Source organism: Pseudopodoces humilis, chromosome 8, assembly GCF_049639895.1.
Source record: "Pseudopodoces humilis isolate 2021_Gansu_Grassland_sample_001 chromosome 8, ASM4963989v1, whole genome shotgun sequence".
In the NCBI taxonomy this organism is placed as follows: domain Eukaryota; kingdom Metazoa; phylum Chordata; class Aves; order Passeriformes; family Paridae; genus Pseudopodoces; species Pseudopodoces humilis.
The window spans coordinates 24,243,545-24,269,778 of NC_142207.1; the positions used below are offsets into that span (position 1 = coordinate 24,243,545).

The 26,234-nt window shown below is 43.6% G+C and overlaps 1 protein-coding gene across 3 annotated transcripts in view; it reads right to left on the reverse strand.

Moving 5' to 3' along the window:
* Window positions 1-26,234, reverse strand: part of LOC102108011 (uncharacterized) — a 39,208-nt gene that overhangs the window by 2,431 nt on the left and 10,543 nt on the right. The window contains exons 1-8 of one of the 3 annotated variants that reach the window (XM_088058526.1): window positions 8,002-8,102; window positions 7,779-7,922; window positions 6,311-6,486; window positions 5,993-6,055; window positions 5,288-5,382; window positions 4,443-4,732; window positions 1,925-3,841; window positions 647-773 (exon numbers count right to left, since the gene is read on the reverse strand). In XM_088058526.1, the coding sequence (XP_087914652.1) occupies window positions 647-773; window positions 1,925-3,841; window positions 4,443-4,732; window positions 5,288-5,382; window positions 5,993-6,055; window positions 6,311-6,486; window positions 7,779-7,920 (2,810 nt within the window). In that variant the 5' untranslated portion in view covers window positions 7,921-7,922; window positions 8,002-8,102. Of the gene's footprint in view, window positions 1-646; window positions 774-1,924; window positions 3,842-4,442; window positions 4,733-5,287; window positions 5,383-5,992; window positions 6,056-6,310; window positions 6,487-7,778; window positions 7,923-7,997; window positions 8,103-26,234 lie in introns of those variants that run through there. The other 2 variants (XM_088058528.1, XM_088058527.1) reach the window with 2 other exon arrangements.

Here is a 26,234-nt window from a genome sequence, read left to right on the forward strand (position 1 = left end):
TGTTTCTCACGACCAGTGTGGTTGGGAAAGTAGTAACCTAACTATCCAATCCCTGGTCATTGTTGAGAATCTGTAAATACTGAAACCACAGAATAAATCACACTCTTCTTCCTATCACACATTAAACTGTGTCTGTGTGAATCATTTTGTGTCCAACAGCAACAGGATGTACTGAATCTACAGTTTACTAGGGAAAAGATGCAGCTATTTGTTTAGATATCATATCTGCTAGTAAATATAGATACAACCTGCTCTCAGGAGGAAAGTATTATTCAAGTGTGTAAAATTTTAGTCATCACAGAATGTAAATGAAATCAGGGCTTTTGCTGAGCTGTCTTTAGCCTGTATTCTATCCCCATGCTATTGCCTCATTAGCACTGGAGTACCACAGATGCAGTCTGCCAAGAGATGTGCTCATTCCAACAAGTAAAATAACATCTTTGGTAGCTTGTTACCAGAAGCCCAAACATCTATGTGTGCTGATGCAGAATTTTGGCATAACCACAAAGTGGTAGAAAAGGAGGGTCACAGAACACAAAGGGTAAGAAGTTTAAACAAAGCAACAGAGGATCCCTGGAGAGGATAAGGGCAGAGTAGGGGTTGCAGCACGGGAACAGTCTTTGGAAGGAATAGTTTAAAGCCCAACCTATTGATCAGTGGCTCTTTGTAGCAGGTTGGCTTCCGTTTCCGCCTTGATGGACGTCCTGATGATTCCTCCAAGCCGGAGGGAGACAGAACCCAGGCATTTTTCAAGTCCTGTAGTGGCCTGATATCTGCAAAGGGGGACATTCACATGATCAAAGTGATTCCAAATAATTTCCAGATATCCTTAGAAACAACAGCTATCAAATAGAAAGAGCTGCATTACCAGGTTTCTCTGAACATGCACAATCCAGAATTCAATCGTATTCCCTCTAAACTCAGGTGACCACTTTAATCCAAAAATACCAGACCAGATCCTCAAAAATCAGCTCATAAATCAAATTAGGTCCCTCAGTGAAAAAATATAGATCACTAGTACTGATAGTATCATGAGCCCTGGTGTAGTAGAAAAATGATATAAAACCTCTATTTGATAGCTGTAATGCCCAGGAGCTTACACCTGGAGGAGGCAGCAAGCTCATGGCACACAGACAACCTACCGACTTCAGCAAGATACAGGACCAGTGGTCACTGCACCTTTCCAAGTGGTGTCAGCCAAAAGGAGGAGAGCAGAACTTCCTCTCTACAAAGTACAGCCCATTCCAGTTGTAACAGGCCTGTTTGTCAAAAGCTACAGAAAGGAAAACCCCACAAAACTACTCTCTTTACAGAGCATCCATTATCAGCAAATTCCCCAAAAGGATCAGCTTAACTATTGTATTACCAGCCCAGGGATACACCCTCCAAATCCTTTTAAAAACCAAACAAAAAAAACCCACAACCAAAATAATTTAGGTTGGCTCCTGATTAATTTCCAGTGAAGACATCACCTAGAGTTATAAAGTCTGACACCTTGCAGCACTAACCATTCTGGACCAAAAATTTGTGATCTTCTTGATATTTTGTGCCCCAAAATGTACTGACTGACCCTAGTAGGCAGGGTCAGCATCAAATTAGACTTTTGAACTGCTTGAGTACTCAGTTTTCTAAATTAATAGACATTCCCTGTACATAACAAGAGTGGTAAAGCAAGACTCAGCTGCTAGTTTAGTCCCAAGATCTGCACATGGACAAGTGGACAGACATCCTTACAGAAATACTGATAAACTAGAAGCAAATGCAGTCACAGAAATGACTGGCCAGCACAAGCATAAATGGTATACTGGACACTGATCTTTAACTCTGAAAAAAGAGAGGAGAGGAAGGAAAATATAAGCACTTGCTGCATGGATTTTTTGCCCTCATCTCCAAACACAGGTACCTTCCCCAGCTTACCACCTACCAGGTTCCTTTGAAGGTGTGCTCCAAGAAGTCGACTGGGCTTGGTTCCTTTCTCCAGGTATTTCCTCTGCAGTCTTTTTTTTGACTATCAGGGAGTTTTTCAAGCAAACAGGGGATTTTGCTGACATTCTCTTGCCCTCAGTACTTAAGCTCTTGGAAACTGATACTTCTGTAAGTCTAGAGCTGACAGGCAAAACTGCAGAACTGCTCACATGGGAGGACTCAAGACTGTGTGAGAAGTCTGTAAGACTATCTGCAAGTGATATGTCAGGTAGCTGCTCCTCCAGGAAAGTATCTGGCTCTGACAGCAGATGTGTAATGCAGGAAAACTTCCCCATCAGGACAGTTTGCTTGGATGCAAGTTCTGTGGAACTTCCAATGAGAACCTTACCACCATCACTTTTTCCAGCCAGGGAATCAGTATCTGGAGGTCGAGAGTTGCTCCTCTTCCTCTGAGGCTTGGATTTGCAAGAGGCTTCTTTTTTCAAAGCATTCATGTTGTTGTCAACTTCACCTTGCCCCTTTTCTTGAAGGCCCCCTATCTGTTTTATATTGCTCTTTTGATTGCTCTTAGCAGCTCTGGGGATTTTGCTCCCTTTGCTCCCAGGAACAGACCTGGGAGGTACATTTTCACCACCCTCAAATTCTGTCTGGAAACAATCCAAGTTTCCTGCAAGATCCAAAGGATGCACAATGTAAGTTTCCCTGCGCTGTTTAAGATTACCTGGCAAATCCTTTGTGCTGTCATTAGCTACTTCTTGAACATCTATCCAGGGCCTAAAACCATTAACTTCATTTCTCTGATCACTGTTGCTTTTCCTGACAGTATTCTTCCTGCTTCTTAAGCTTCTTTTAGGCTGTTCTTCAGCTTTGGCCTCTGGTATTATCACATGGCTTGGCACATATTCCTCATCAGAATCATCTCTTTGCCTGATTACTCTAGTTTTTCTGTTGGCTTTCTGTCTGATGCTTTTTCTGCTCGCACTTGAGAATTTTGTAGGGTTTTGTAGACTGGAATCATCTGAGAGAACTTCATGACTTGAGAAGATAGAAACTGGGGGTTTTAGCAAGCTCTCCATACTTTGTATCTCAAACATAGGTACCTTCTTAACCTTTTGCATTAAGTCAACACTATCAGGACTCTGCAGCTGCACTGGATTCACCTCATATGTACTTCCAAAGTCTTGGGCTCCAGCAAGAGAATGGGAATGGTGCTCCACACCACAGTCTCTATTCTTCCTGTCAAAAGCCCCCTCATGTGTCCTCTGCCTCTTCTCACAGACTCCAGTCTCACTAGAACATGTTGTGACTTTTGGCCAAAGAAGCTTCTTTGCATTTTGAGCACACTCTTCACCTTGAGGTCTACCAGGATTACTTTCTGCATTGTTCTTAACTGCAGGTGTTTTCTCTTTTCCTGTTCTTGCTTTTTTAACAGTCTTTTTCTCTCCAGTTTTACAGTTACCTTTGCTTTTAACCTTTACAGGAACAAACTCAGGGACTTGGCTATAGCTGGGGTCCATTTCAACACCACACTCCATTTCTTTTGTCTGTGGCTGCTCACAAAAGGTCTCTTTACCCATAGAATTTCTATGAGCAATAACAGCAGTTTGAGCAGGTGAAGCCAGGGGACTGGGAGATCTCAGCTGTTGCTGTGTGTTGTTCTTGCTGGAGCTGCTGTTGTCCTGTGCAGTACTACCCCAAGCTGCCTGAGTGGAACTGACACGTGGGAACATATCCAGAGCAGAAGATGGTGTGCTTGTAGCAAATGAGGTGGAACACTTTCGCCTCTGAGTAACGTGCCCTTGTGAGAGACGAAAGAAATGTTTTGCCATCTCATCAGCCTCATATGAAAGAGGATGAGTTTCCCAGGCAAGGGCTGGCAAATTGTTGGGATTTTGTTCAGTGGTGCACAAGACCTCTGTTGGAAAGAAAAAAGTAATGTCTAAGGCTGAGAAATGCAGCAGGCAAGTGCCATCTTTCCCCATACCACTAAAAACCTTGCTCCATACACTGCCACAAATCCAGAGCATAGAAAAAAGCATGATTTTGTCTCTATCGGGACTCCCCAAATTTTTCTGTGCACCAGATTTGCTTAGCTGGTTTCCCTCTGAACAAAAAGGAAGCCCAAAGCAAGATCTCCTAACTAGCTCTAATATTAAGAACACTTATGATCTGTATAAGAGTTATTATTTATATGGATAATCCACAAGTAATGGTGGTGCTGATCCTAGTCAGGTCCTGCACTTTCAGACATTGCCAAAAATCTCATGTAAGTTCAGTGCCTATTACTCAAAAAGCCTGATTTGCAAGCTTGATTTACTGCAAAGGTGCCACATATCCCTCTGAAGACTCTGATTCTGGGATATACATAACTCCAGCAATAACAGCCCCAGTGAAGCATGTAGTTCCTACCAGCCATTAGGAGCTACTGGAGTTCTGGTTGAGAGCTATGGCACTCATGCATTTCTGAGCACAGATACAAAGTCATACCAGAAGAACAGCAAGAGATGCAAATTTACCTCCAAAGATGTGTGAGTCATGAAAAGCCTCCTCTGTTACCATTGCATCAGTCACCTTCTTGCTATTCTCTTCCTGGTGGAACTGAAGCTTCTCATCGTGCTGTGGTAGTAAAGTATCTTTGGAGGAAATAGGCACAATTTTTAGGGGCTCATTAGAAGCAAGTCTCTGAAGTTCTCCTGCGTTAGAAGCAGGTCTCTGAAGTTCTCCTGAGGATGTTTGTACTGCTGTGGAGCTGCCAGCTTGCTGCTCTGCATCATGTAGCTTGGAAATGGGCACTCTCATGGGTATCCTGGTGAGAAGGAAGAGCAGCAATGGATCATGTTTCAAATATACACAGGCCCCAGAATCCCACATGCTAAATACAGGCCACGTCTACAAAGTACAGGCCCTGTCTTCAAGGGGGAGACCAGACAGAGGAGAAGCAGGACTTCAAACGTACTTTAAGAGATCCTGCTCTGACCATCATTCCAGAATGCAAGCTTTCAACATACAAGCAGGTGACTATTAAGCATTTTTATGTAACAAACATCAAAGTAGCTAGCTATGCCACTAGTCCAACTCAAGCAGATCTTGCCGTACTCACCAGATACAAAGAGAAAACTGCCTAAAAGTAATACGGTCTCAAAGAAAGGAGGTAAAAAGACCAGTTTTTGCACAGACTCAGCATTAGGACAAACAAGACAAGGAGTGGCAATAAAAGGACAGAATAAAGGAAAGCATCAAGCCGTGGTGGTTCAGAGAACCTACCTCATGTGAAACTGACAACTAGGAACACATATAAAACACAAGAAGTATAGCATATAGAAATTCAGGACAAGCTTGGTGGTATCATTTTAAAGCCCACCTCAGAAGCTGACCATCTGCAATATCATCAGCCCAGCTATCTTCAGTCATGCTGCTCTTCCGGCCACTGGACAAGGATGCAGAATTTGTATGGAACTGGAAAGAAGAGAAAGAAGAGAAATAGGAGAGTGATTTAAAGTTCTTGAAATCCCTTGTGCAGCCTCCTGCACAGAAACAGCAGAAGCTCAGTTTCTCTGGGAAGTATGTAAAGTACTTTAAAAGAGTCAGCAACCCTCTCATGTTATGGAATAAATTGCAGCAGAATCAGAGTGTGTCTCCACAACCTAAGGATGAAGTTAAACTAGTTCAAATAATCTGAAGTAGGAAGCAGAAATATTTTCCCATCCACCCATAAGACAGGACATAGGGGAAGTGTCCTATTCCCTATCCCAAGTTGCAATGGCAATACTTTAAAAAAGAAATTGAAAAGAAGTCACAACCTGTCAGAGCAGAAGAGCCTACTGGCCAATACAGCAAATAATCCAGAGAAAAAGAGTTTAAAGCTGTAGCTCTTCCTACAGAAAGAGTTATCCTGGAATTTCTTAACACCAAGCTGAAAACAAGGATGTAGCCAGCACAACTCAAGCAAGCAAAGAAAAACAGGTGAAACATCCAGCACTAAAGTGAGCAGGCAGCACAAAGCAAAAGACAGAGAAAAAGACGGCCCCCTTCCCAGAGCAATGTGCTCACATTTCCCATGGTTTACCTCAGATAGCTCGACCATCCTAACTGCAGCCATAAGATTGTCCATTTTTTTCAAAGTATTATTCTGTGTTGAGGTAATAAAGAGAGAGAAGCCACAGACATTAAATAAAAACATCTATTCCAACAAGGATGCTAGTAGCCAGAGGCATGTTCTGGGGAGCTTGGAAACAAAAATAAGCAAATCAATGGTGACATTTTCCATATGTCAAAAATCCAGATATTCAACAACAACAGCTCAATCACCCCATGGCTGAGATGCTAGTGCAGCATACCTTGCCTACCACCCCTCCCCATGCCAGCCACACAGTTAGTGCCATACCAGGAAGGAGAGCCTGTGCCTCAGCACAGCATTCTGGAAGTGGCACTGCTTCACCTCCTTCTGTAAGATGGTCTTCTCCTGGGTGAGCCGCTGTGCATTGGCTTTTTCTGCATTGAGGGCCAGAGCCAATGCTTTATTGTTCTGCTTTAGGGAGACTTTCATAATGGAGGAGTTGTCTGTGAGAGACAGAGCAGTATCACATACCATCAGCATCCAAGGTCTCATCCATATCTCTCCCCCTTGTTCTAGGTTGCAATGCAAGATGTAATCAAAAGCATCTGTTCTATCACCTTCTGTTAAAACCAGGTGGGGCAGTGTTCTTTATCTCTTCCATGACCTATCCCTCGTAACTCCAGGAGGGTCTCTTCTGTTAGTGGGCCATTGAGTCTCACTGCAGGACTGATAAAATTACATCATCCCATTGGGAGATGCTCCACCCAGGGGGAGGAGCCAAACATTCCTACCTGGATATAATCTGAGCTTTGGAACATCACAGGCAGCCTTTCTCCACTGGATTCCCAGAGGACCAGACCCAACTACACCACCACTGGACCTTCAGAGGAAAACTACACCCTTTTACAGGTTCACTGTTATAACAGAACCACACCTGTCACTTCAGGAGGACTGCAGCCAGCCACCATTTAATCAGACTGCTACCAACATCCTGACCAACAGGGTGTCAGGTTGTATTGTGACTCTGTCAGTGGGGTTTTTTTGTACTACTGCATTTGTATTTTAATTTTCCTAGTAAAGAACTGTTATTCCTATTCCCATATCTTTGCCTGAGAGCCCCTTCATTTCAAAATTATAATAATTTGGAGGGATGGGGTTACATTCTCCTTTGTTCCTTCCTAGTCTCCAGAGAAAACAGGAGAAAAAAAATTTCCATAATAACATGCAACACTTCAGATACCCTCTCCACCCTCAGTGGGTCATGCTCAGGCAGCAAGCTACTGCTCCAATTTGTAATGAGTGACAGCATGGTTCAAATGCTGAGCTTAAAAATATATTCTCCTTGCTTCGAACAAGTCACCTACAGGTAAGTCCTCATCACATCCAAAAAATGGGAGAAATACCTATTTTCCTCTATAATTGCTCTTGAGTAGATTTGGACCCCAGGTTCCCAATTTCAAAAGAACTAAATAAAAGTAATGGAAATACCTGAGTTTTTCAAGGTAATCCAAATTATCTCCTGTTTCATCTTTGCATTACTTCCCCCATAAAAACAAGTCTGTTGGCCTAGCTTCTGCAGAGGATTGCGTACACTAAAGTACTTTCAGACACCTTAGGGCATCTTGAGTGACACGACACTGATCTGCAGGGCACTGAATTCACTCGAAGCCCCCGGGCAGAGAAGCAGTTGAGAAGCAGCACACGAAGGACCGCTGCCCACTCCCGATGCCACGGCCAAAGGCCCAGTGAGAAGCTGGGCACCATATGTACACACCGCAACGCAAAATACACTTACTGATGATCTTCGTTTTAATTTTTGATGCAAGCGAGGCGTTCAGCTTCGCAGTCCTCAAGGCACCCTTTTTCTTCTCCCGCATCCGCTCTCTCACGCCGCTCAGACTGAAGGAGGACATTTCGGCGGAGTCCCACTCTGCCATCGCTGAAGAGAGTGACACCGAGCAGGGTCAGCACTCGTATTTCCCCTCTGCAAGCCCTTACCGGCCAAGGCTCGTACTTGCCCCGAGAAGCGGCGCCGCGGCTCGTCACAGGCCTGCCCTGACCCCCGGCGTAGCAGGGAGAAGATAGACGAGGAGGAGGAGGAAGAGGCGGAGGACGAAGAGGAAGCCCTGCCCGCCGAGCGACTTTCGAATGTCGCGGCCGGCGGGCGGGCCGCCCCTCAGGAGCGGCCCCTCCCCTGCGCTCCGCCGGCGCCGGAGGAGCTCCCCCGCCCTCAGCGGCCGCCGCCCCCGCGGCCTTCGGGCTGGAAGCCCCTCACGCTGAGGCGGTGCGGCTGCCGCCTGCCCCGGCCCGCAGGGCTAAACCGCTCCTGCGATGCCTCAGGAAAGGCCGAGGGTTCTTCTGAAGGACATACGTCACCCAAACATTAGGGTTTGTAGTTTTCAGCGGTGAAACTTAACATTTCAGTTAAATGTGACCATTAAAAGGAATTACGTTTCTTCTTACACACTATACACTTCAGTCCAAGTTAATGCATTGTTTTCCAGACACCTTTGAATTTTCCCTTAAGAAGCTGGCATTATGTGTGCTGTTGTGATGATGTTAAATATTTTAAGGAAATAACACATACAGGAAAAGCAGCCAAATATTTTGAAAATCAATTTACAGTGGAGGTACTAAGGGAATAAAGCTGCTGAAAATGTGTCTGTTTTCCCAAAATGGGTTCTTCTACCTTGTGCGCAAGAAGCCTATCTCCACAGAGAGGTATTTGATTTTCCTACAATTCTGCACAGAAAGGAGTGTTGGGTGTCAAATCCACTAGGCTGTCACAGTGACTATCAAAAACTACAGCTATTCATACATTTTAGTAAGCAAGGACATTAATATTCATCAGCTACAACATAGTTCTCTGATTAATTAGTATTCTATCTACTACAAATACAAAGTCTATGTGCTCAGTCTCTCCTCTTTTGAGTTGATGAATTTCATGAGCTGGTGGTCACAATCTCCCCTTGGCAGAATTACCTTCTACCTACTTGGGGCTGACTTCAGCACAGTTACTGAGTTGGTTTTGTTAGCTTCTTCCTTATCCTGGGAGTTCTGCCAAATGTCCTTGTGGCTTGTAAATTCTGCATTCTTTGTTTCCACTATCACTAGTACATCCTTCACACAAACTCTGTAAACGTCCCTCTGGAGCTGAGATGATTGAAACATTTCAAGCTCTAAACCTCAGCAAGGCAGTTCCACTGACAAGTAATTTATCTTTCTAACACTTGAACATCATACCTTCTGCCACAGACAAAGGTAGCCCTTTGCAAGAGTCCTAAACCCTACTCCTATTTTATGAGGTATTTGTTAATACATTAGCAGATGAGCATTAGATAATGGCAATTATTAAATATATTAATTCATTCCAGCCTAATTAAGTAGCAGATCAACAAAACACCCTCTATACCTATTCTGAAAATCAGACACACAATGGTTAACAATTCTGCAGGCACACAGACCTACCTGTAGCTTTACTTCTTGCTCTAGGGAAACAGACTGCCATTAAATGCTAGGGCTATGGGTGTGGGAAAAACATTTAATTATCCTCTAAGACATATTGTATGTTCCATGTATGACAAATTCCAGTTTGGGGGCCTAAATTTTCTCTACTAAATTTATTGAGCATACCTGTCAGCAAATTAAATTAACAATTGGCTTCTTAATACCAGAGACCCTTTCCCACACAGCTTTATTGAAACAGTCAAAATCTTTGCCAGGAGACATTGCAGATGTCATTACTCAAAATTTCAATATTACTTATTCTGAAAGAGATTGGACAAATGTGTAGAAGTTAAAAATAAGCAAGAGATATTAACTGCCAAGGCAACACTTTTTGCTCAAGAAGGTCCTGAACTGGAGAACAGAGAAATACACTGAGAAAGTTTGATGCCTGCTGGCACAGTTCCTCTGTCTCTTCCCTGTGCATCCACTAGTGAATGTTACTTATTTTTACCAGGGAAGAGCACAAACACAGTGGCCTCACCCACCTTGCAATGATATGGAAGCATTTCTTGCTTTGGGGAGAATGGAAGGGATCAGCTCACCCAAGGACTAGGGACCAGACTCATTTCAGTAAAGTCCCTTTCTTCATCAGGGTATCACTTTTGCCACAAAAGGAGAGGGGTTGGGTTAGCAGGACTTCTGGTCAGTCCTGGCATGGCTGTGTTCACTTTATGAAGGTCATTTTCCCCTCTTGCCTGGCCATAGCAGCAGATAAGCCCTGGGGGTGTAACTGGTGGAGGCAGGCAGTAGATCTGTGTTTCTCAGAGCAAACAAGCAGCAGCTCTATTTTTGACATGTTTGCCATGATGCCTGTATGGAGTATGCCCTCAGAAATCAAATCCAACTTAATTACAAGCTCTTTTTTGTTTGTTTGTTTGTTTGTTTTTTTTATCTCAGGCATGCTTAGCTGAAATATTAACGACAGACTGACACTCAGTGTCCAGAAAGTGTTAGAGCTCATTTCAGCTCCCAGTTACATGCACCAGAATAGCCTTGGCTGTAACCTCTCTTAGCTGAATTCTTCCACATCAACAACTAGAAATGTCACTAGTTGTGATGTAGGGGCATTTCACAACATGTTATTTAGAACGAGGGATCTTCCTCTCTGCTCCTGGGATAGGTGGGTGGATCAACTGTCCCTCCTTTTGCTGTGAATGTTACACTGTATATTTTTACAGCCTTGCTTCTTATGGACAGGAATACTTTTCTTGATGAATTTCCAGCCCAAGATATTTTTAGAAATCTCTGTTTTGAGTGCTTACCATACACTGCAGAGGAGCAATGTTTTCTTGAAAGGTTTCCAGCTAGCTACTCATGCTGTTTCCTGTGGTGGGATGCTTGAGTTTGCATTTGGGTTTTGGTGGGTTTTTTTCCTTTGGGAGAAGGAGAGGTGGGGCTCTTTAAGCTTCAATTTATATTCTGATGTTATGCAAGCAGAGACAAAGAAAGAACAGAAATATTATTTCTGCTCAGCTCATGTTACTGTCCACTTGCCTAGACCTTGCCCCTTGTGGACTCAGATACTTCCTTAATGATCACAAGGTAGGAAAGGTACAAAATTTTCTGAAGAAGAAGAAAAGCTAATGTTATCAGGCTCTTCAGTTTCTGTTTCAGCCAACAACGCTGCTTCGTTTTAATCATGGGCTAAAGATCATTCCCACTCTATGAGGAAGGAATTGAAATGCTTTGATGAGCTGGGAAACTAAGGATACTTTATCTTGCAAAGTCCTAATTAGTTTAAGAGGTTAAATCTACTGTTTTAAATTAACAGTAACTCCTGGAACTCAGCTTATGCTTCTTTAAGAGTCCTAGACTCAAAGAGCTGGAATCTGGCCCATCTGAAAATTCAGTCTCTGTGGATTTTTTTTCCCCACTGAAGTAAACTGGTGGAGATTTCCTGTTATCCCTCATCAGTTTTGAAGCCTTGGCTTAAATCTCCTTGAAAACCATGTACTAGCTTTATTAAGATATATAGATACTCAGGGAGCCCAAGTCACACCCTTAAGGCAGTTCAGATGGACACTACAAATTGTGCTCATTTATCCACCAGGACTGCTGAAGCACTTGGCTCCTGCTGACCAGAAGAGTGTGCCCATTGTCTTATCATGTAGTTTCTGCAGGTATACAAGTCTGTGAGTTGCTGTCCTTTCAGGACCACTGGATTCAACCTTTCAAGATCTCCCTGCATCCATCTGCCATGCCGACTGCCCCCGAAGCTGCAGAGCAATCCAGGAAGCAAAGTGAGCACATTTCACCTCAACTCCTACAAAGCCAGGGCAAGGGAACACCAAGCAGCAGGACCTGGCCCACCAGAGCCACCAAGTTACAGCCCACTGAGCTCCAATAGCTGCACATGGAATGGATGGTATAAACCTTGGGCTGTGTCTATTCTCTTGGGGGGAAGGTGGGGGAGGATGCAGAGGTGTTTTGTCCCTGTAAACTAAAAATGGCATCTAGCTCAGGCTCCTGAAATTCATGACAATTGCAAAAGGTGCATTTTCCTCAAGTAGAGGTAAACAAGATTACATGTTTCCAGAAAATCAGCCTTCGTGTCTGTCAGTTATTTGCCTGCTTTTAAGTTTGGACTAATACTAGAAGTTTCACAAAGGTCAGTTATGCTACTGGCCAGTGAGAGCCACCTACAGCTTGCCTGTTTATTTTCCAAGTGCAGCAAAAATGAGAGTCACTTTGGGAGCATTAAAGAATTTGAAGCCAGAACCTCTTACCTCCAGCCATGTATTGCAAGTAGGCCCATGCAGTAGGTCTGAAAAAACCAACCTAGTGGCACTCTGTAAGCCCGAGATGATACGAGGCTCTCTCTCTCCCCCAAGGCATCAAGTACCAGACACCAACTGCACATCAAAAACAAGGCCTTCGTTTAGCAAGGAGAGCTAAAAAGGACCTCAAGCAACTGGACACACTGACCAGAGGAAAGCACAGGGTGACAAAGTAGGTCTGGAGAATTCACACAAGCCAGTAAAAGTTTTTGCAACGCAACACCGAATGTCTCAGTTGTGTCTACCCTTCTCAGCTCTCTTCAGCATGAGATGTTTCATAGTTAACACTAAAGTGTTAATTCTATATTGGATTTCATGAAATCGGCAGAAGGTGTCACTCGTGAGCTAGAAAGTCAGCTCTGGTAATACACACATTGAAAGCATCTTCTGCCTAATATCCCTGAAAAAAAAAACAAACCAAAAAAACAACCCAAAACATTTACTACCATCACTTTTAGGTTAAAAGAAAAGAAAGCCTATTTTTAAAGAAATTAACAAAAAACTGACTCCATAAAGAACCAGCAATGTCAGATTAGCCTAGCATGCTCATGAAATAGGTTCTGCCTTTATATTTGTCCATGATTTGCTAAAGCCTTTTGTTTAACACTGCTCCACTAAGCAACAGAGCTAAGAAAACATTCCAGCAGCAGTGCTGGATTTGCACTGCGTTTGAACTAGAGTAAGGGGCTCCCCCACAGCCCTGAGTTCAACGTGCATCACAGGTCACACAGCAGGAGGGAAGCTGATCTGCCCTGCAGTCCCCATCCCTCCTGATGGATTCAGCCCTGCCTGCTGTGTTTGCACTTATTAACGTGTGTATCCTGCAGGGAGCTACAGAAGCAAAACAAGGAATCTCTCCAAGGAAGCCTGGAACAAATTCAAAAGTGAGGAAAGCAAATTAATCAAAGACATAACAAAGACCTAGATTTCATGTACCTAACTTAGTTGTAGGTGAGCTGATATCTTCTACTTTAGCTTTGGTAATATATTTGCAACTTGTGTTTTAGTTGGGTTTGTGTTTGTTTAAATCTTCACAGCCATTCCCTCCTTTCCCCCCTCATATTTTGTACCTAAGACATCCATTCCCCTTCCATTAGTCACTTCTCTCCTGCTTCCTCCTGCCACTATGTTGGGAACTTATATTCTCCCAGTGCATCCCTTCTGCTCCTCAATGCACTATGCTACTTTTGTAGAGACAATGAGCAGATGCAGCACTTCAGAGGCAGGGAGTACACACTTTCCCTTTTCCACAGTGCTTTGCAACTCCCAGACATGATCCAGCATTGGGCTGTGCCTCTCAGCTCTCCCCTTTAACCATCCTGCTGTTTTATTTTGGTAAAACTGAAGAAAAAGCATCTCCCTGCAGTGCCAAGTAGCACTGAAGTCTATCTTCCAATTCCTATTTATATGTCTTTAATGTTTGCCTCTTATGTCCTCTTATGCAATGCTGCATTACTACACTCCCCATTCCCTAGATGGGCTGTCACTAATCACAGCTCAATACATTCACAAATTACAAATTACCTGATAAGTCTGCACTGAAACAAATTCAGTAGAACCATAGACTGCAGCCAGTGACAGGACCCGAGCAAACTTCATCCCAGCTCAAACAGCATCAGTCTGACCCCTTAAAAGCCAAACCAGACAGAAATTGTACTTTGAAATGAGGTCATTACAAGAGGGGAGGAGGGGATATTGCTGCTGAGCCCATGAGAGAACAATGGTGAGAGGGTGGTTAAGATTAAGCAGCTAGAGAGATTAACATCTCATGACTGTTTTTTGTTCACTGACCTGTAATAAAATAAGTAGTAAGACTAACAAATAGCTGATTAGTTTGTTTTTTTTACAGTGCTGTCTTTGCTGTTAGACTACTGCCATGGTCTTCGCTTTTCTTTGGCTAATACTTTGTGGTTTTATAGATAAGACTGGTGAACTTAAGAGGAGTAAGCAATAGAAATTTCATTATAGTATGTTATGCTTATTATATTATTGCTTGCTTACTAATGCTAATAAGCATAAACCCAGTGTTTTATTTTCAAAGTGCAAGTACCTGCCCTTTTTCTACTCTCTCCCCTGTTGGCTGGCTGTGCTAATTGTCTGCACACAAAAATGAAGCCCAGCACATCATATGGTTTGCTGCTCACATGTTCAGACAGACAGAACTAGAGAGCTGAAAGGTGCTTGTTGTGTGCACCACAGGATTGGTGAATCATAGCCTTCTGCTGCCTTGACTGGATATTCCTCCTTTCCTGAGCTATATTGTATCCAGAATGAAAAAAATAGCTCTTTCAGTGACCAAATAAATTAGTCAGAACAATTTCAAACTCTTTCTTCAGCTATGCAGAAAGCAATGGACAGAATTCAGAGCTCAGATGCAATACAGAATCATGATAATTTTCTATGACCCAGAAGAGACCTCTAATCATATGTGCACTATATGCAGACATTTGTTGTCTAGCATTGCACTGCAATACTACCCATAGTGGGAAAAGTAAGAGGCCACTCTGGATCTGTTCTTCCTAAGCACCTGAAATCATGGAAAAGGGGCAAGTAGGTAATTGAACAGAGCATTATCCACTTCTCCTTTGGTAATTTAAGAGAAAAATTGTACCCCAGAGACTGACTCCAGCTGTAGAACTCATGGTGGCAACTTTCTGTTGCAATTCATAGCCCAGTTTATGACACTGAAATCAGATGGTTTCAGCTAACATGCTTGACTGGACAACACAGCAGCTGAGGCACAGACATATTGCCTGCTGGACCAGAAATTCTAACTTCTTAAATTGCTCCACACAAGTTTGTGAGTAAGAGTCTTTACACCATAGCCAGAGTTACTAGAACACTGCCCATGCAAGCAAGCACAAATTTCTCCCTCATTTCTGCTACAGTAATCTTAAGGCAAGTCACTACTGATTCTCTAGCTAGTCTGAAAATTCTCACTCATTATGGTGAAGAGCTTTTTCCTAGCCAAATGTCATGTGGAAACATCTAGCATCTATCATGGAAAAGCAAAATATCTTTTATTCCTCAAACTGGTTTATCTGTTGGACAAAAATTTAACCAATCTGTTCTGAAAAGCATCAATTTTGTCAGGTTGGAAAGTAATTTAAGTCCACAGGACTATATATCTTCAAGCTGGCAGCAACAGCAATTACCAAAGCCATGTGAAAATCAGTTTTACTCCATCTCTCTAAAACACTGTTAAAGATGCTGGCTTCACAAGGAGGGTCATGGTTGAAAGAGTGCTTAGAGGTCCTCAAACAGAAACTAGCCCAGACAGGCTGTTATGGATGTGATCTGCCAGGTACTTCCACACAGTACTTCCACTGCCAGTGCTAAACATATCATCCATTTAAGTGAAGTGTGTGGTATGGTTGCCAAAGGCATCCAGGACTAGATTTCATGCCAGCAGACAAATGTCAAGTCCTGAACAGCATACTTACAGTAACAGCAACAATACAGCAAATCAAATACAACAGGCAAGCAAACATCATGACAAGGAAATCCAACAGGATGAAGGCAGGTGGTCTGAGATAACCCAAAAGGGCTGAATATACTAAAGAGGACAGAAGGGTATCTAACCTGTTTGGAAATGGTGAGTACACATTAGCCCCTGTCATGTAATATGGATACAATTAAAAAAAACATCAGGGAAGTGGTTTGTGATGGAAGGCTGTGATGTGAAGATGAACGTTTCATATTTTCCCCATCCATTTCCCCAGAAGACGCTCTTGTCTTTCTCTTTCCTTTCTTACTACAGCACTGAAAGCCCTTTTCTTTGGCCTCAAACGTAAGCAAAGCTGTGCTCCACTAAGTCTCCCAAAGTGTGCCCTGCCCTCCCTCCTTATAGCCACAAACACTCCTTTGTTCCATTGGAGATAGAGGCTGCGTAGTTGAAAATAGAGTTATTTTAAGTAAATTAGATCTATGAAGGTGTTCACCTGTGTGCCAGGTTACTCATGGATCATGTTGACAAGGTCTTCACATGCCTCAATGAGTTCCCCCAAATACATAAGATTATAAATCTAGTTTTGAAGTGCAGTAGCTTGTTTTGATCTGAAGCCTTATCTACTGGTGATATGTCACCTTTATAACCAGCTTTGCCTAGCCCATGAAGCAGTTGTTTTTGCAGAGTCTAAGATTTAGGTGCAAGAAAATGATAACTGAAACAGAACAAGTCAAGGTTTGTTACAACCCTGTGACAAACAGGAAAAACAAAACAGAGGAAATGTTTCAAAATAGAGGAATAGTTTTCTCTAGCCTAGTGCTTTAGTGTGAAAGCACTCTGCTTTTGCATTAACAACAATCCTTCTGAGTTCCAGATAGAGAGCAACTTGAGTTTAATGCTCTTTTTTCCCCTCTGAATTTTTAAAACAGACTTCCAAAGGGAAAAAAATGAACCAAGTGACCCAAACTGATTAACAACATTATTCAGTAATTCAGATACATTGATAAACATCTAGTAAGAACCATTTGATTTCAATCTTTATCGTCTTCTGGGATGCTGCAATTAATCACACACCAGGAAGAGACTGAAACATTTAATCACTACTTCTTCCTTGCACGTCTGTGTTAAAATCTGTAAACAATAGAAAGGATTAGAAGGCAAAAGCTAACAACACCAAGTGAGTTGGAGACTTTTCCTGTCTCCAGGATAAAGCATGTGACAAAGTATTGAAATTGAAGCGAAGTTTATCTGCTATCACAAAAGGAAAGTTTGCCATGGGATGAACTTGGGCAAATAGTAATCAGCACAGGGTGGAGAAGGAGAGGAGCAGACCTGCACCAGAAGCTGCTCAGGTCTGCTGAGTTAGAGAGCTTTCAGGCAATAGAAGTTCTATAAAGAACCATTTTTATATACTCATACACGTGCTTGTACCTATCTCACATTGGGCAGATGGACTGACTCGATCTTCTCGAGTGTGGCCCGGCTAGCTCAGTGATGAGGTTTCTCTTCACTCGAGTTTCAAGCCAGCATATGTTTGTGGGGTTCACTGATTTTCTTCAAGAATCCAAGTCTATAGAGCGAGTAAAGAAATCAGGGGGGGACTCTCTCTCTGGTTTGCATTCCACAGTTTATTTCTGTGAAGGGGAATCCAAAGGATGAGAGACCAAAGATTTGGGGTCTGGGGGGGTCTCTTTTAACAGGGTTTCTCGGAGGGAGGGAACATCAGAGAGGGAACCAATTATTTTCTCAGTTAGTACATTTTACAAACTTTCTACAAATCAAGGTTACACACGCCAAGATAAAAAATAACAGACACTAACTTCTTCAAATGCCCACAAAGGTGTGGGAGTATTCTATACAGAGGGGCAGAGGGGGAGAGAGGGGGGGGCCTGGTTTCCTGGCAACACAAGGGGGAAAGAAAGGGAAGGCAAGGTAAGCATGCCCTCTCAGCTTCCATAGTTTAGAGGCATTCTGGGACAGGAAAAAGTTACAAACTTCCGTGTAGGAAAGAAGGGTTCTCTTCTCCCAACCCCGTGCTTTCCTGGGCTAAAGAAACTTCAAGCAGCTGGAAATGCCAGCGGGGTCCTCTCTTTCCTCTACCCGGCCTCTCGCCGTGGGGCTGAGGAGAGAAACTTCAGTAACCATGGTAACTTCACGCCAGGTAAACAGGAGAAAGAGAAGCTGGGGGGGAATTACAACTAAAAGATGGGAAAAGATACATTTCAGGCTATCAACTACAACATCTCCCCCTAATTTTTTTCCAAAAGAAGGAAGGGAACTGGGTTTTACTTCTTTAAACCAAGGGGGAAGGGGTTTGGGGTGTATTGGGATTTGGGAATTCCACAGCATTTATCTGAGGTGCAGGAGAAATTAACTTGGTGGTGGTGGTAACACACCAACGTTGCAAAACAGAAAACACAATCAAAACAACAACAACAATTGCAAAAAACCCTAAAACAGTACGGAAAACAGAAGACAGCCATCCCGAAAATCCCCATCTTGAGAAAATGTTTACAAAACTGTCATACTGAGGATGGTTTTCTTCTTAAAAATACAGGTAAACAAGAAACAAAAACTATTAGCTAAATTCATCAATAAACAGATTCAACAGTGGAAAGTCAGGGTAGAATGGAGAATCTGGATTTCCTTCTCCACCCAAATACCTGTTTGTTCTTTGAACTTCTGCTACTGAAATATCGGGGGGTCTTTTGGGATGTTTTTTCAATGTACGGTTTTACCACACCTCTGTGGGACCCACCGCAAACCCAGGGGTGTTGATACACAAGCGTATCCTCTTCCCCATGTCACTAATTTGTAAGGACCTTCAATTTTTCCACTTTCAGGGTCTCTCATCAGCACTGGTGGATGTTCCTTGAGCTTGTGTTTGCCATGAGGGGAGAAATGCTTAACCACTGGGGGGTTTTGATCTCCCATAGAACAGGTTAAAAAAATTGAGAGTGAACAGGGCTTTGCATAATCTTTCTTGTGGTGTTAACTTTACTTTGTTTTTCCATTGATTTTTCAAAACTCTTTTGAGTGACTGGTGTGCTTTCTCTACTATTTGCTTGACCTGTTGGAGAGTGGGGGTTCCCTGTCTTGTGTCTCACTCCCATTCCTGCAAAAATTCCTTAATCACTTTGGAAATATATGCTGGTCCATTATCTGTTTTAATTTCTTTAGGGATTCCTAGTACAGATAAAGCTTGCAACAGGTGCTTTGTGGCATGCACACCTTTTTTTCTCCTGCATGGGCTGAGGCAAAAATTGCTCCCGAGAAGGTATCAATGGATACATGTACATATTTTAACCTGTCCAAAATTCAGGGATGTGTGTTTACATCAGTCTGACATACTTCACAGCTTTTCAGTCCCCTTGGTTTGACTCCAGCACCCAGGGATGGCAGGGCTGTGCGCTGACAGTGGGACATGTGGCCACAATGGCTTTGGCTTGATCTCGTTTCAGATTAAACTGTCGAGATCAAGCCTGGTACATTCTGATGAAACATTTCATGGCTTAATTTTGCCTGTTGAAACAGGTCAGGGAGTCTGGCCAGTCCAACAGGGGCAGCAGCCAGGGAATCAGCTCTGTCATTCCCTTCTGCTATGAAACCAGGTAATTCCATGTGCGACCGGGTAATGCATAACAAAATAGGGATGTTTCTCGATGGGAAACTGCATAAATTAATTTTGAGAGCAATTCAAACAAAGTTCTGTTTGAGATCTCCTTGAGGACTGCATTTTCTGCTCTGGAAACTACTCCTGCTACATAAGCTGAATCAGTGAACAAATTGAAAGGTTCTGTAAACCTCTTAAAATGCTCTAACCACTGCTGCTAACTCAGCAATTTGAGGGGATCCTTCTACATAAATCAACAATCTGTTTCCCACTGCCTGCGTCTGAGGATCCCTTCCATGTCATTACTGACCTTCGGGATGCTCCAGAAGCACCAGTAAAAACAGTCAAAGCTTCAAGGGGCTTCTGACTCCTCTTATCTTTTGGTACCAAATTAAATTTTGAATTAAACAATTTGTGTGCAGGGGCATGAAACTGAAATCTGCCCAGTAAAATTCTCCAGAGCAATTTGCAGGGTCTCTTGATTCCTCAAGAGGTGCTCAAACATTTCCCTGGTCATCTTCACTGAGGAGGTTTCTTCCTCAGAGAGGCTTAGGGGCAAATGTATACATGAAAAAATCACAGCCAGCAAGTTCTCTCATTCTCAGCCTGGCTTTTTCCAACCAGCTGGGCCATCAATTCCTGTGGCCTTGTAATATATTTTTGGACCGATGATGACTGAGAAAGACCCACTCAATGATTATCAAATGGTCTTTCTGGTCCTTGTCCCACTGAAAAATCAACCCCTGAAGGTGTGGCAATTTCCCCATTACAATAAATTTGAAAGGCAGCTCTGGATGGCATCTATGTGCCTGTCTCTTCTCCATCATGCTGCTTACCTTCTCTAAAGCATCCCTGGCTTCTGGAGTCAGAGTCTTTGGAGCACTCAGCTCATCTCCCCCTTTCAATAATAAAATTGAAAAGAGGGGCTAGGTCATCAGTGGCAATGCCTAGCCAAGGCCTAACCCAATTCAATGTTCCACACAGAGAGTGCAAGTCGGCTAAGGTTTTGGGATTGCTGTTAAAAGCTAATTTTTGAGGAACAATTGTTTTTGCAGTGATTTCCAGACCTAGGTATTTCCAAGGAGGCATCTTTTGTACTTTTTCTTCCTGAAGGGTGAGTCCTGCAGTTGTTAAAACTTCGGTCACCCGGTCCAGTGTGGACTGGAGCAATTTTTCCTGGGGGGCACACACTAGCACATCATCCATATAATGCAGGATAATGGCTTCCTCCACCTCAGCTCGCACAGGGGATAACAAGGCAGCAACATACCATTGGCAAATCACAGGTGAATTTTTCATCCCTTGGGGGAGGGATTTCCAATGAAACCTTCTCATTGGGGCTTCTTCTGTTGAGGGAAGGCACAGAAAAAGCAAACCTGGGGGCATCGATAGGGTCTAGAGGAATTTTGAAAAAGCAATCTTTGATGTCAATCACAGCCAATTCCCAATTTTGAGGAAGCATGGCAGGAGACGGCATCCCTGGTTGAAGAGGTCCCATGTCTACAATGACTTTGTTAATTTCTCTCAGATCATGAACTAATCTCCTCTCCACTTGTCTTTCCCTGGCTTTTTAATGACAAACACAGGGAGTTCCAAGGGTTAAAAGTAGGTTCAATATTGCCTTGGGCCAATTGCTCATCTACTAACTCGTTTAGCGCCTTTAATTTCTCTTTACTCAGCGGCCACTGGGGTATCCAAATTGGGGAATCTGTGGTCCATTCTAGTTTTTGGGTCTGCTGGCGCTTCTCAGTGGCCGCAATCAAAAAATCCCGAGGTGTTTTCGGAATTTCAATGCGGACTCCCCATTGGGACATGACATCTCTTCCCCACAGGGGAACCTGGAAATCAGTGACAATGGGGCGAATAGATGCTATTTGCCCATCAGGTCCTTTAATCTGAATGGGTTCCTTTGATATCTTGGCCAATTGGGCTCCCCTATACCTTGGAATGTGGCTAACCATCGGTTGCAGTTCCCATTGTGTGGAGGCCATCTCCTTTCAGGGATGACAGTCACATCTGCTCCTGTGTCTATCATACATGTCATTCCCATGCCTCCACTACCTTTTTTATCATAGCCTCAGATGATGGGTTTGTTTTCTCCTACTGCTTGAGCCCAGTAGATCTGAGGTGCTACATCATCTACTGGGATCCCTGATGGAATGGGAATAGCTTGAGCAATTACTTGCCCTTGTGCCAGGTAGAATGGTGGGTTGATGCACCGTGCCAAAAGGATGAGTGCATCTAAGTCAGCTGAAATAGTGACAGGAGAAATTTCAATCTCTGGGGGTGTGTTTTTTGTGTCCCCAATAACAAGAAACTTACAATTCAAGTCGGGGGTCAGTTTTTCCCTCAGTGGGTCAACGGAAACAACCGTCCAGTGGCGAGACCTAAAAAATTGATCTTTCACAGTAAACAATTTGAGAGGTAATTTTGGCTTCCAAACCTCACAACCATTGGTGTTATTTCGGTGGCAGAAGTCAGACCTGTGAGAAACGTCACATTTAAGAGTGTTATCACATTCAATTTTCCCTCCCCCTGTGACTTCTATTCTACTTGTGTCTCTGCGCGGAATAGACTCGCGCTGCGTATCTAGTTTTTTTGGTTCTGAGGACCTCCTCCCTTTTCCAAGTTTCCCTGCCCTTGCTTGTTAGGATATGGCACTTGGCAGAACTTTGCAAAATGTCCTGGTTGTCCACACCGATGACAGGTGAACGCTCCCTTCGGCTTTGCTGGTGATGGCAGAGTAGGTACAGTTGTGGCTGCAATCCTTCCTGGGGTTCTTTGGGAATCCTCAGTCCTTGGCATTGAAGTGCTGATTACATCCGTACACATCTCGATCAAAGTTGTCAAGGTCGGTGGTGGATCTTTCGGCAGCACCCGAATCAGTGCTTTGCAGGCTTCATTCGCATTCACTCGAGCCATTTCTAACAGCAAGTCAGAGTGCAGGGTAGTATTCTGCACTTGTCTTTCAATCTGTACCTTTAATCTATTCACAAAATCTACAAATCTTTCATCAGAACATTGTTTAACTTGAGCATAGGGAACAACAGATTCAGAAAGAGGAATATTGAAAAATGCTTTCTCTGCAGCCTTCTTTATTTTCTCTCTAACTCCTTTTGGCAAATTTTGGGCTTGGTCAATAGGTTCGCTCCAATCACCTTCACCACATAAATGATTCATGGTAATTATTTTACCCGTTTCATCTAAAGCTTCAAAATCACTGCTCAGTAATTCTCCCAAAAGGGTTTTTCAACAATCTTTTCCAAGCCCCTTCCCAGAGCAAATATTCTCCTGGGATAGAAGGCAGGAAAACAAATCCTTCAAATCATGGGGACCAATTGGTTGGAGGAGAGGGTGGCCTTTAAAAGACTTTTAAAATATTTGCTTCCCTTTCCAAACTCTTTTGCTGCTTTGCATAATTCCATTTTCAATCGAAATGACATTGCATTCCATTCTGGTAATGTTCCCTCCCCTCCCGTAAGTTACAGGTGCTGCAAAGAAGGCAGGCCTCTGTTCCTGGTTTGTCCCTTCACCCCCTCCCTTCACACTGTGTGAGCTGGAGGGAGTGACCTGGGAGCCAGCAGCAGAGAGAGGGCAGGCGGGGTTGCAGGGGGGGTAGGAGGGGTCAGGGGCGGGGTGCCTTGGGAGGGAGACACCCCCGAGGGGTGGGGCGGAGGCAGAGGAGGGAGGGTCTGGAGGACCAGGAGGGGGGAGGTCTTGAGGGAGGAAAGGGTTGAGGGGGGGGGAGGGGCAACAAAGGGATTGTGGGAAGAAGAAGCAACCTGGGGGTTGGCCATGTGTCCACCACCATTTTGAAGTCCCTGGCCCCTTTGTGTAACACTTGGGGGGAGGCTCACCATGTGGTCTCCTCCATTTTGTGTACCTAAAAGACCACCACGAACAAGAGGAGAGAGGGATATTGAGGGTAAAGAGGGGTAGGAGAGGGAGCTGGGATGGGTTTTTAGGGAAAGGTTTTCCAACAGCTTGGCCAGAGCTCCTGGAACAGGGTGCTGAGAGGACTCCCCCAGCTTAGGGTAACAGGGTTGAGGTAAAGAAACAGGGTTATCAGGGTTAGGATAATTGGATAACCATTTTTTTTTCTTTTTCAATAAGGGTTAGTCTAACCAAAACAAACAAATGGATTACTTTCTCTGCTGAACTATCTCCAGCATTCACAGATTCAGTCAATTTTGTCCCCACTCTGTTCCAAAAGGAAACAGAAGTTACATCTGCAGGAGGCACTTGAGGAAAAATTAAAAAAACCCAATTCACTAATTTTTTCACTTTTTCTTAGAAAACGGTTTCTCTCCAATTTTGCAAAATGCCAATCACTTGATTAAAAAATCCCCCTTTGTGCTACAGACAGTCTTGCACCCATCTCTGTGATCTCACCTGTCCGTCGCAGCTATTTCACCAACGGCTCCAAACTGCTCTGCATCCAGAAGTTTCACAACCTGGGATGGGACTCTTCTCTCACCCACTCCCTCTTCACCACTTCCCCCCTTTGGGGAATTCAGTCTTCTGAATGCTCCTCCTGCCGTTGTCTCGCTCCTCAAAAGCAGCCCCTCGGTGCACAGGGGTTTCTTGCTTTTCTCACCCCAACACGCCTTCCACTTAGAACAGCGAAGAGACGCTTCTGGGGTAGATGTCGTCCCAGCGGTGGTCAGAATCTCACCTTCCGTGTTTCTTCTGTCCCCTTTGTTGGGGGACAGGCCAGCCTCACGGTCTGGGCGCCATCTGACTCGATCTTCTCGAGGGGGGCCCGGCTAGCTCAGTGGTGGGGGTTCTCTTCACTCGAGTTTCAAGCCAGCATATGTTTTGTGGGGTTCACTGATTTTCTTCAAGAATCCAAGTCTATAGAGCGAGTAAAGAAATCAGGGGGGACTCTCTCTCTGGTTTGCATTCCACAGTTTATTTCTGTGAACGGGAATCCAAAGGATGAGAGACCAAAGATTTGGGGTCTGGGGGGTCTCTTTTTAACAGGGTTTCTCGGAGGGGAGGGAACAGCAGAGAGGGACCCAATTATTTTCTCAGTTAGTACATTTTACAAACTTTCTACAAATCAAGGTTACACCACGCCAAGATAAAAAATAACAGACACCAACTTCTTCAAATGCCCACAAAGGTGTGGGAGTATTTCTATACAGAGGGGCAGAGGGGGAGAGAGGCGGGGGGCCTTTTTCCTGGCAACACAGGGGGGAAAGAAAGGGAAGGCAAGGTAAGCATGCCCTCTCAGCTTCCATAGTTTAGAGGCATTCTGGGACAGGAAAAAGTTACAAACTTCCGTGTAGGAAAGAAGAGTTCTCTTCTCCCAACCCCGTGCTTTCCTGGGCTAAAGAAACTTCAAGCAGCTGGAAATGCCAGCGGGGTCCTCTCTTTACTCTATCCGGCCTCTCGCCGTGGGGCTGAGGAGAGAAACTTCAGTAACCATGGTAACTTGACGCCAGGTAAACAGGAGAAAGAGAAGCTGGGGGGGAATTACAACTAAAAGATGGGAAAAGATACATTTCAGGCTATCAACTACAACAATGGACCACATAAAACAGTCAACAGCAGCTCAAAGTGTAGTCTACCCCACAGTTAGTTACATGATAACTCAACTTGCACACAGCATCAGCAAATGTAGTGTAAAACACAGAAAAAAATAAGAGTCCCCCATAGGAAATGCAATAAACGTCATAACTATAATAAAGACAAAACATGAGAAATCCCCACAGCTTAGAAGGTCTCTTTTGTGTTGCATTTTGCAGATGGGGCATTTTGACTCTGGTATATAAAAGCAAACAGAGTGTCTGCTAACAGCTCTCAACTTTCACCTCAGTAAATTTTCAGAAGTGGGAAAGAGAAGTGGAAACCCCAGTATGCCCGTGCCTTGCTCTGACACAGACAAGAGAGTGGACTATGAGTCTTGCAAATGTGTGTATTGCAGATTATGTTTTTTTATGAAGATAAGAGCTTCTGGTCTGCTGCCATGAATGTTGCAGTGACCACCTTGACCTGCAGCCCCCCTGTGAAACAATGCAATTTCTTTAAGGCAAGAAAAGGCTGCTAGAGTATTTATGAGAGCCCAGTTACTCAGAACACCACTGCCTTTTAAAAAGGAAGAATGATCCTGACTTCCAGAAGTGATTCACTCTCTGCAATTCCATCAGGTCTTGCCATGTAATATTACAAGTGAGTTCTGCTAAGCAGCACATCACAGTTTAAGAAAGTGGGTACCGTTTATCCTTTAAGGTTATAGTTACACAGTCTCTCCAAGCAACTTGAGAGACAGGCAAAGTTCAGTAAGGTGATGCAAAGTTTCACTAAATATGAAGGAAATAATCTGTTTAATATCTGTTTAAAGCTATTTCCAGGGCCTTTTCAAAACTTGAAGATACTAAAAGAAAGTGGAGTGTTCCTAGGTAAAGAATATCTTTACATCACCCAGGGAGCAGCTGGCAGGGCTAGCTGATATAAATTTCTGCTGTGGACTGATGTATGCAACTTTCTTATGACCACACTGTGTTATTATACAATGATACTTTAACATGTTAAATCAGATTTGCAATGGGTACCGTTTTCCTAACATAAAAACTGTGTTGGTTAAAGTCAGGCAAAGGATTAATACTCACCAAGGTACTTCTCTCATTATTTAGATATCCTTTCAGTATAAGCCATAGCAGCAGGAACACTCCACATCCCCACACTCACAAGCAGTTTCCCACATGGCATGTGTCCCATGCACACCGTGGGAGCATATGGAGTGACATGTCTTTTAGTAGCATAATTCTAAAAAAAGGCCACATTATTCAGTCCTGGTCATGAGTAAGTACCATACATCATCCTCAAATTGTATTAATACATTTGCTCCTATTGTAGTGATACAGAGTCCTTATAAATCGCATTTTTTCAAGCCATAAAGCA